Raw genomic sequence first — 10,771 nt, 5'->3', positions numbered from 1 at the left:
GGAATGGCCAATAGATCCCTATATTAGCTTATATCTTTGCCTCTTTATTTACTTCCCTGCTTTTGCCTTTTTCACACACGGCCACTGTCCTGGGCCATGCTTGCTCCTTAGGGTCATGAGAATCTAAATTACTCTCAAAATCCTGTGCAAATGCTTCAAAGCTAAGACCCTCTACTCTTGAAAAATGTGATACATATTTCTTCATAATCTAGATCAAGATTATTTTAGATGTGCATCTTACCTATGATGAATGACTTAAAAATTTACACACTAACACAATGTAATTTAATTGAACAGACAGCTCCATGTTATTCATAAATAAATGGGTCTGGTATCTTCACATAAAAGCCTCAGAAAGATTAGAATTATCCAAAAATACGGAATAACTAGACATTAAAAATTGTCTTTGTCATCTTTTTTGAAGGTATTGTGTACTTCAGCATACTGGGACAGGGTTCCGAGTTTGGAGCCATCAAACGTGCTTATCTGCCCACATTTGACAGCAGTAGGAACAATCCTACAAAGGAAGTTGACTTGAATCTCAAATACATAGTTAATCCTGATGGGTTAGCTGTTGACTGGGTTGGAAGGTAAGTGCACTGAAAAGCTAGAAAAATGCTGTATGTTGAATGTGTCAAGGGTCTGATCAGGCAGTGCAAAATCCACTTTTTTCTTTCTTATGAACTGTCTCTGAAGATACCTAGTCTCAAGGTAGTTCAGAAGACTATAGTAAGCTCTGTTTGCCCAGATAGCAGGTTAATAGGTCAAATGCATGTTGCTGACTGCATCACATGCTCTCTGAGAAAACTTACATTACTCCACAACTGGCAGATCAGTTGTGCATCAGTAAAGTGATAATACACTGGCCTTTGTGTCAGATGGATTCTTCTTCAAGGACTCAGGTAAGCTCCAGGGAACAAGCTTTCTCTGCTGTTGGAAGGAGACCTCCCCAGTCCATAACGGAATGTGTCTTTTATCTTTGTTCCTTTCTTACCAGCCTTGTGCTATATGAGCTAATCCCAAAGCAGAAGCAGCTCTGAAGTCTGATGAATTTCTCAGAAATGGTTTTCTCAGAAAGTGGTTATATTTTTGTAATTGTGTCTCAGAGTTTTTTTTCCCCTCTTGTTGGCTGTAGATTTTTTTTTTTAGGCTAAAACATGGCAATTTTTTAACTTAATCCTAGAAATCATGAGATCACTGCTTATTTTCCCTCCCTTGGAGAAGAGCTGGGAGAAAGTTGGGCATGACTTTTAGGAGTTTGACTCTGATGTCGATGGTGTCATTTCTTATTTGCAATATAACTGTTAAAGGATGTGGTGGACAGGTGTAGCTGTAGTTCATTTGGTATAATGTTGTGAGGATCCTGATGTTTGTAGACAGACACTATGGAATGTAGTCAGGATTCTGTTTGAAGCTGAATGAACAGAGGTTATAGAGATGAGTCAATCTTCTGAATGCTGTTGACAAATTTTGGATGTTCCTGGTAATGCAGTCAATAGGGTGAAGAAGAAGGACGTTAAGATCATAGTAAAGCATGACGTTTCTGGAAAGCTGAAAAATAAAAGAAGGAACCTAGCTATCTGCTTCCGCTCTGTCACGTGGTTATCAACTAAGTGGATGAATACTTTACCTTTTATGTCCTCAGTCAAAATATGATTGGAAGGTGCTTAAGATCTGGATTGCGGCTAGGTAGCACTTAACTCTGAATTGTGTTTGTGGCAACAGAGGGTTTTTTTCTAATGATTCAAAAAGCTATTGTATGGCTAGGCAAAGATTGGGAAAAGACTTATTCCCGTTAGGGGCCTGATATGTAGCTTTCATTATCTAGACTCTTTCTGTTAGGTGATGTATGCTGTGTTAGGTGTTGTGTCCTATGAAATAATTATGGAGTTGCTCATGCAGTATGTCACCCTGATTTCTAGAGCGGGATAAAGCCAGTCTGGCTGGCTGAAGTGATTCACTAGCCTGAAAAATTGTGCCAGTCATGATGGAAAAAAAGAAGTGGAAAACTGTATCTTTCCTTCCAGCAGTTTTAAAATATGACATAGATGTATTAAGGTCTGGGCTAGTCTTCAGCCTTAAGGTTATTTTGCTGTTTGCTTTGTGAACTGCAGGCCACCCAGAAAACCAAATGTCTCTGAGGGCAGAAGGGAGTGTCTGAATTTCTATTCACAAATCGGTATGGTCATGAGAGCAAGGATAAAGGATATATATCACCAGCATCCTGGTGAGGCTAGCATCTTCAGCACTTTAAACATAGTGTTACACTGATTCCAGAACAATGTTGAAAAGTATTTTAAAAAAACATATTTAAGTGTCTGCACATTATATAAAAACTGATACAGATGGTTTGAGACACTTAGTCCTTCTTCCTATCTGCAAAATAGGAATTACAGTATTTTCTGACATTCCCAAGGCACTTATGAGATAATTTATTCCATCAGAAGGCACTGTGTGATTAGTGAGTGCATAATCATGAGTATGTTTATTATCTAAGGTGAAAAAAAAAAATAAAGCCATGACGATAAAGATAAGCAAAATTCAAGGAAGAGCAGACTGAGTGCCCTGTTTGTAGGGACTAAAAGCATTTGCGTCTGATGTGGTAACAATTTATTCATTAACGTCTCTGTCAGAAGAGAAAAGTCTAGAGAGGAGCTGTGGACTAATAAGCTGGATACCTTCAGAGTTGCCGTATCAATTACATGGTAGATAATTTTTTATTTGTAATGAACCTCATTGTCTTCTGGAAAACTGAATCTTTAAAGATGCTTATTAGCCACCTCTGGTGCTTAAAAGTAACAATGAAAGTTCTCAGTAGCCTTTTAATGAAGATTATTTGACAAGGAACAGAGGCAGCTGCAGAAACTTTGTCAGAGGAAAAAACTGGTGAGCCGATAGATCACGTTTGCTAAACTCACCTATATTTAGGGTCCGTATGCTCCAGACTGAAAAAGTTCAGATGTAATCAATGCAGCTTCATTATATTAATTTTGTTTGGGTTTGATATAGCTTTTCTTCTTAAAAAAGTTTTTTTTTTATTCCTCTCCCAAGTATAAACTGTTTACTTTTGGAATGTTTTGTGTTTTATGTAATTCAGACATCTTTACTGGACTGATGCAGGGACTAATCGCATAGAAGTGGCAAAATTAGATGGACGGTACAGAAAATGGCTTGTCTTTTCTCTACTGGATCAACCAGCAGCTATTGCTGTCAATCCAAAACGTGGGTAAGTACTACAGGACTTGCCAGAATTATATTCAATGCTATCCAATACCAAAAAACCCCACAATGGTAAACTTTGCAGGAAAGACTAAGGGAATGCTTTCTGGATTTTGCCATTACTAATGTTAGGAAATTTGTGTACATGGGAAAATATTTTAGGATTAGCTTTCATATGGGTGCTTGTGGTGGTGACAACACCAGGTAGGTCATAGAAAAATCTCTTTTCTATTGTGTGCCCACTGAATTTCTCTGTTACTGCTGAAATAGGTAAATTGATGGGAATGTCTCTTTACCAGCTCCAAGCAATACAGACATTGCCTCCTTCACAGTGGAAAGCAATGTAAATGCACTGCTACATTCAACAGCTGTGCTTGCTTATATTATATGATGGATCACCAGATATCACCAGATATCACTTTACTCTCAGCTGGAATAAAGCAGCACCACTCCCTGAAGTCACCTGGTCTTTGCAGCTGTATCGTAACTCATGGATGTTCAGTGTTCACAGTCATTTTTCTTCCACTGAGAATGAGAAACTGTCATTAAAACCACTCTCTCTCCAAATCAGGACACAAGATGCAAACATTCTTCTTTTGGTATTTATCTTCTGTACTCGAAACAAGCTTGTTTAGTGAACTCTGTGACTTTCCTGATCACATCTGCGAAACATAGGTTGCTGAACAGCTTTATGTTCCACAACTGACCTTTTCCATGAAACTCCAAAGGACAATCATGGTCCTTTGTCATAGTTTGGACAAATTCCAAACTATATTAAATTCTGGTTCTGTCCTTTCAGGCTCATGTATTGGACTGACTGGGGAAGGCAGCCAAAGATTGAATGTGCCTGGATGGATGGACAACAAAGACAAACTCTGGTCTCTGAAGACCTTGGCTGGCCAACAGGTCTTTCTATTGATTACTTGAACAATGATAGGGTCTATTGGAGTGATTCTAAAGAAAATATTATTGAATCCATGAGACCTGATGGGACAGACAGAACCGTAGTATTACATGGAGGTAAGACCTTATTATGCAATTAATATAATAGTAACCAAGATGTATACTAACAAGCACTTGGGCTTCACAAGTGGGGCTAGATTCAGGAGCTTTTCAAAGAATAAGTCTTTTCTCCTCCTTCATACAGGGATAAATGGCACACCAGGTTCAGAGCTCATGATGAGTAACTAGATTCCCTAAGGGTAATTTACATGACCCAAATAGGGGACAATGTGGAAAGTTAGATTCCTGCTTTTTTTATGTATATTATTAAGCAGTCTGCAGGTACAGTGGCGTGAAGCGGTCAGGCACATGAGGATGTATATATATAACTGCAAATGTCTTAAAATGAAAGGATTAGACGATATATTTAAGCTGAAGAAGAACAGCAGTTTTATCGCTTCTGCTAGAGATTTGCTTGCTGACAGTCTATTGTTTGATTCCTTTGAGAAGTAGGCAGTCCATACAGCCTTGATGTCTTTGAAGGCCATTTATATTGGATAGCTAAAGAACGAGGAGAAGTCTGGAAGAAAGATAAATTTGGAAGTGGAGAAAAAGTGAAAGTGCTGACTGTAAATCCGTGGCTTACTCAAGTGCGTGTCTATCACCAGCACAGATACAATCAGTCAGGTAGGTTATCAGCATCCTGGTGAGCCATTCCTTGCTATGAGATCAAAGTTGGTATTGATGTTTTCAAAGAGCTTAGTAATCTTCTGATAATGTGTCTATCAGTATGTGATAATGTTCACTTCTGGAAACCTAAAAATGGAACAGAGGCTGGCAAGTATTTTCTGCATACCCAAAGTAAAATCAACAGTGGAATACCACACACTGCTCTTTAGAGTCTCTTAGTTCTAAGTTATGCCCCTGTCCTTTCTCTTCTTCCCCTCCATCATGGAGCTGTCATAGAGGTGGCAGTCACGATACGAATTTATCCTGGTAACATACAAAGTGCTGGCCATTTAATACTGCCTCCAAGGGGGATATTTCAGCTATGACATGTCCACAGTAATCACAGGGGAGGATGTCCAGAGCAACATCCAGCATACCCCTCTTTAAAGGTGCTTTAGCTTTCAGAATCAGAAAGCTCCATGTTGCTTGGAAACGTTCAGTTTCTTCTTGGTGCTACGCTGGCTCCCAACAGCCATAGTCTCTCCCTTAAGAATATAAGAAAAGGCAGAGAGAAGGTTTTGATATAAATGTGGTATTTGGGCATCAGTTGTTTTAAAAAATTGATCTAGACTTGTTTAGATTTTTGGTGTGTGATATTGATGAGATACACTACTGACTAGGGAATTGCCCTGTCTTACCTCAGGAATATGGCGCATTGCTTCTTCAACTGTCTTTATCACTTTATTTTTTCAGTGCCTAATCCTTGTAAAGATGTCTGCAGCCACCTCTGCTTGCTGAGACCAGGAGGGTACACCTGCACTTGTCCTCAAGGGACTCGATTCATAGAAGGCAGCAGCACAGAGTGTGATGCAGGTAGAATAATTTGTCAAACTGGAAATGAAAGCAAAGGAAGCTTTTCTTTAGGAATGCAAATGCATTACTGAATTAGAAATATGGAGGAATGAGTTAGCTGATATAATAGATGTTGGTAAGTCAGGACATCTGGCTTTTATTCTCAGCTATCACTGATTTGTGGTCACCTTGTGCATTTCATTTAATCTCTTTGCATGTCATTTGTAAAATGGATATGGATATATCATTCCAACCAGTCCAGACCCAGCTGCAAAATTGGTCACAAGTTCTGATTTTTGTTTTGAAATTCCAAAATATTTTCTCTTCTTTTTTTCAAATGCATTGATTTCAGAGCTTAGAGAATTTCTGACAGATTATGGTTTACAATTATGTGTACAATTCTGTACAAGGTATTGTTTGATCAGTATAATAGAATACTATAGAAATTTGAAACAAAGCTTACAGAACTCACAGTGTAAACAGAGATAACTTCTAGATAATTATCACATGCTGGAAAGCCTTTTAAGCACTAGAACTTAGTGTTTGGTTGTTGCATTGCAGCAGAGCCCCCACAGTGCTTCCAGGAGCGCCAATAAAATAGAATTGCTCAGCCTTTCCTGAGAAGAAAGAGCATACCACTGCAGGATTTCTATTTCTCTAGCTGAGAGTCTGCATTCTTAGCTTACAGTGATGTGGGTGGTAGCCAGATGTCCTTGTACTTGTCCTTGCAACATATCTCTTAATAAATTATGCTTTCTAACATTATGTCTGGCATCTTTTCTATGGTTAATCTTCTCTGAATTCTCTTCTTTTTGCATTAAAAGAGAAAATGTCGTATTTTTTTACACTGCCTTACCTCTAAATTACATTTTCATAATAATTGTTAGTGCTCTTTCCTATTGCCACATGGTGTGAGCTGCAGAAAGAGGAGTTAGTAATATGCTGTAATAGTGAATGGAAGTGTGCAATATTTAAATTAAGGATCAATAACACTGTTGATTGCATTTGCTATTTGCTGTTTATTGCTCTGAGGACACTGCATTTGTTATTCTTTGCGGAAACTGATTTACATAAAATGTCCAGGAATTAAGAAAACTGTGCTTGACCTTATTTTGAGGAAAAGGAGGAGACAGCAAATAGGATATACAGTACTGTCTCCATTTTTGAACTTCAGTTTTTATCTTGACTTTAATTTTTAATCTTGACAAATTTTTTAGCCAGTGAGCTGTGCCTGCCATAATTGACATACTGACCAAACATAGCTTTTGTATATACATTTGGTTTATTTGGTCCTTTCCCGATATTGCAGCTACTGAGAAACAGCCTGTAAGACCTCTGCATTTTCCCTTTTGGTATCCCATGTACTTGAAGGGAGTTTTACCTGTAAGGAAAATTGTAGCAACAGACTTCCTCTACCTCTGGCTGATAAAAATTTTATGACAAAAGTATTATGATCTAACTTATCAGTGTAAAACAGACTGTCGAAGTCCATCCTTAATTTATAGCTTATAATGATGTCTGAGATCCAGAGCTTTTCCTATGTGAACTACACTTTTCTGACAGCATATCCTGAGCTCTTACTGAAGGCTAGTACAATTTCAAGAAATTTCACTTTTTTTTCACTTGACTCAGCATTAGAATAACATTGGAACCTTTGTAGCTCTGTGTGTGGGCCAGCTCAGGCAGCACTGCCACGTGGGCACCTCAGGGCTCCTGGAGTGCAGCTGAGACACTGGCATGATAAAGAACAGGCTTCTGTGCTACCTGGTGCCAAGCCATCAGGCTGTGCTCTGTACTGACAGAAACTCTGAGAACTTTGGGATTCTCTCTCGTTCTCACTGTCAGGATGTATGAGAGTTTAGAGGGCCCTCTTGTCTGTGCATTTCCATCCACTGCTTTTCTTCGAAAGTAAATGCATCACAGTCTGGCCCTTCCTGTGCAGCTTCAGGCTGGTTGGATGGAAGAGTCTGAGCAAAGGAGATAAAGTATTGCTGCTTTCTGAATGGAGAGCTTTGAAGGGTGGTGGTGGGCTGCATTGCACCGGCAAAAGAAAGTGATGGGACATACGGCTTTTGAGTTGTCTGTGCCTACTTTTACTGAATAAGTCGTTATTTTCCGAGAACAGGTTTTACTTCAATTAAAATAAGCTAATTTGGCAGAAAAAGAAATATAAGAGCAACAAACACATGTGCTATTAAAAGCAAAGCTTCTGAAAAGTAGCCTGTGAGTTTGCACACGCAAGTTCAGTAGAGATAAATAAAATGCTCTATGGTAGTATTTCTTTTGTTGAAGATGTCCTGATAACACATATATGGCTTTCAAATTTTGCAGCTATTGAATCCCCTCCCACAATGCCACCAGCATGCAGGTGCATGTATGGAGGAACATGCTATATAGATGAAAGTGGTCTTCCAAAATGCAAGTAAGTCAGTATGTTGTTAGGATAGTCCTGGGTCAGGTTGTGCTGATTAAGTATCACAAGACAGTTAAACTCTTTGAAATGTGTTGGAAATGCTTCAGAAGATGTCATACGTCTGCAGTAGCATGTTTGTAACAATCACAGAAAAACACATATACACATAAAAATATCAGCAAATAAGCAATGTAAATGCATCAGTTTGGAAAAAAAAAACAAAACAAAACCAAACAAAAACCAAAAAACCCAGAAAGGCAAAAAAGGCAAAAATCTGAAGATTCTAGTAAAAGACTATACCAAAAAATTTTAACAATGGAGAAGTAATGCTCAGTAAATGTAGCTTGGAACAGCCAGTAGGTGCCACCAATGCTCTGCTGAAACCAAATCTTTTGACTTCAGGGACTAGTTTTCTGACTCAGCACTTTTTATTTCCACTAATTCTATGAAGGTAGCAGACATACTATATTTACAGTCAGTGAAATACATAATTACTGAGCATGGAGTTAAAATTTATAGCATGTAGATAAACATTACAGAATATAATAATAAAGCTGAGATCCTAGACTTAATAAAAGCCGTTCAGTCAGCTGTCCTGCTTACATTTACAGGTGTTCTTACGGCTACACTGGGAATTATTGTGAAATAGGATTGTCAAAGGGAGTGTCTCCTGGAACAAGTAAGCTTCAAGTATATATTACACTTGATACTTTGAGCTAAAGAATGTATAATACTATAATACCTGTTCAGGGTCAAGCTTATAATTCTCTGGGCTCTTTTTTTACACTGAACTGTGCTTGCTTGAATGTTCGCTTGTTCTTCTGTCTTTGATAGCAGCAGTAGCAGTGTTGCTGACGGTCATACTAATCATAATAATTGGAGTGTTAGCGGTTGGAGGCTTCTTTAACTACAGACGAACAGGCTCCCTTTTACCAGTACTTCCCAAACTACCAAGGTATGTTTTGAAGGCCTTCATAGCTGGAATCTGTGCACTGAAAATGTGTGTTTGTTCCTAAATATTTCTGAAAAATCCAATTTGTTTGCCGCGTGCCCATTCTGTTGGAATATGGGAAGTGCAGTGTTGCACCAATTCCAGTGGATTTTTGATTCCAAGCAATATCATAGGTGATCATTATTTTGTAACAAAGGACTATTGTAAAACTTCTACATTCTAAATTAGCTTTTAAATAATGAGCAATATAGAAGACTGTTTACCAGATCTGGAACTGGATATTCAGTTCAAAAAGATACAAAAGACCATAGTTACATATGTTTTAATTTTTTATAAAACTTTGTCAGAAGATGATTCTGGCAAAGAGATATTTTTAACATTGAAAGGCTGATCTCATCTGCAACACTGTATTCATCTATTTAAAAGTGATACGGGGCATGTGTAGTGAACTTCTATCTGTTTCCAGTGCCTGAGAAATCTGGGCTTTTTGTAGGTTCCTGCTCTCCTGACAGTCATACTGTCCAGTGAAAACCAGCTGTGTGAAATATCATTCAAAAATATTTGATGTTTTAAATCAAAGGAAGGTGAAGAAAAAATATTTGTAATGATTTTAAATTAATTTTTTAAAAAAAGATGTCAGAACGTAATACTTCAAATTTTTTTTTAGCTTTAAGCAAATTAGGTGTTTTTAAAGGCATAAAGCTGCATCTTCATAGTCTTTGCACCAATTTCACAGTAGTAGCTCTTAAATCAGTGTAATTAAATCATTGTAATCAGTAATGTGTAGCTATAACTGCTTCCTCACTAGAGGATTACACTGAACTAATTAAACTTATTTATGACTTATAGGAGCAAAATTTTTGTGCAGATCAAAGAGTTTGTAAGATATCTCCAAGCTGCTCACTGAAATTCCATGTTTCTTGCTTTCTTGAATGGAAATTTTCTGCATCATCAGATAGTGAACAAGTAGAAATTTTAAAGCACTGACTCAAACTTTACTGTTCAACAATACTTCTCATATAAATTATAAGGCCATGTGAAATGGAGATGTCAGTTTTTGTCTGTGAGGCTTGATTCACAGTTTTCATTTCTGCTATGAATATGCCTTAGTGCTGTCATTGCTCAATCGTTTTTTAAACTGTTAACTCATACCTTTACTGCAGAGTTAACTCAAGCTATAGCTTAGCTGTTACCCTTAACATGGGACTTGTCCATGTACATGAATCACAGCTAAGATTTATGTTTTTTTAAATTGAATCAGCTAATGCCTACGGGGCCAACTGGTAAAGTGTGTGCACAACGCACCAGCTGTAGGCAAGAGTTTTAGCACAAGCCAGCTCCAGTGAGGACACACAAACGGAAAGATTATATCAATGCTTCTGTCTTCCTTCAAGTTAGGCAAATTTGACAAAATGAACTCAAAGGTTAACTCTGCAGTGGATTTGTAGTTGCATATTTTTGGGGAGTTCAATGCTCAGAGTTCTGTGCTGAAGGTCCTGTATATGGCTACTCACTACTATCTTTCACTGCTCCTATTATTTTGAACCTGACAGTGTTCTTTCAGCCCGTTTCCAATATTTCTCATGCAAATCTAACGTGCACTTGTGGTTACTGTAAATCTATAGGCAGATTGAACAGTTGCTTATATGAAAAGAGTATAGAATCATAGAATCATAGAATCATAGAATAGTTTGGGTTGGAAGGGACCTCTAAAGGTCGTCTAG

At 37.9% G+C, this 10,771-nt stretch overlaps 1 protein-coding gene across 1 annotated transcript in view; it reads left to right on the top strand.

Annotated features, from left to right (window-relative positions):
* Window positions 1-10,771, top strand: part of LRP2 (low density lipoprotein receptor-related protein 2) — a 136,338-nt gene that overhangs the window by 119,117 nt on the left and 6,450 nt on the right. Inside the window, exons 67-74 of the mRNA XM_009325415.1 lie at window positions 425-590; window positions 3,098-3,226; window positions 4,019-4,239; window positions 4,672-4,848; window positions 5,584-5,703; window positions 8,014-8,104; window positions 8,707-8,774; window positions 8,933-9,050. Of these exons, the coding sequence (XP_009323690.1) occupies window positions 425-590; window positions 3,098-3,226; window positions 4,019-4,239; window positions 4,672-4,848; window positions 5,584-5,703; window positions 8,014-8,104; window positions 8,707-8,774; window positions 8,933-9,050 (1,090 nt within the window). The remainder of the gene's footprint in view (window positions 1-424; window positions 591-3,097; window positions 3,227-4,018; window positions 4,240-4,671; window positions 4,849-5,583; window positions 5,704-8,013; window positions 8,105-8,706; window positions 8,775-8,932; window positions 9,051-10,771) is intronic.

This window comes from Pygoscelis adeliae, unplaced genomic scaffold, assembly GCF_000699105.1.
Source record: "Pygoscelis adeliae isolate BGI_AS28 unplaced genomic scaffold, ASM69910v1 Scaffold106, whole genome shotgun sequence".
NCBI classification, from domain to species: domain Eukaryota; kingdom Metazoa; phylum Chordata; class Aves; order Sphenisciformes; family Spheniscidae; genus Pygoscelis; species Pygoscelis adeliae.
Note: the sequence above shows the minus strand (reverse complement) of the source record. Positions and strands in the feature narration are given on the sequence as shown.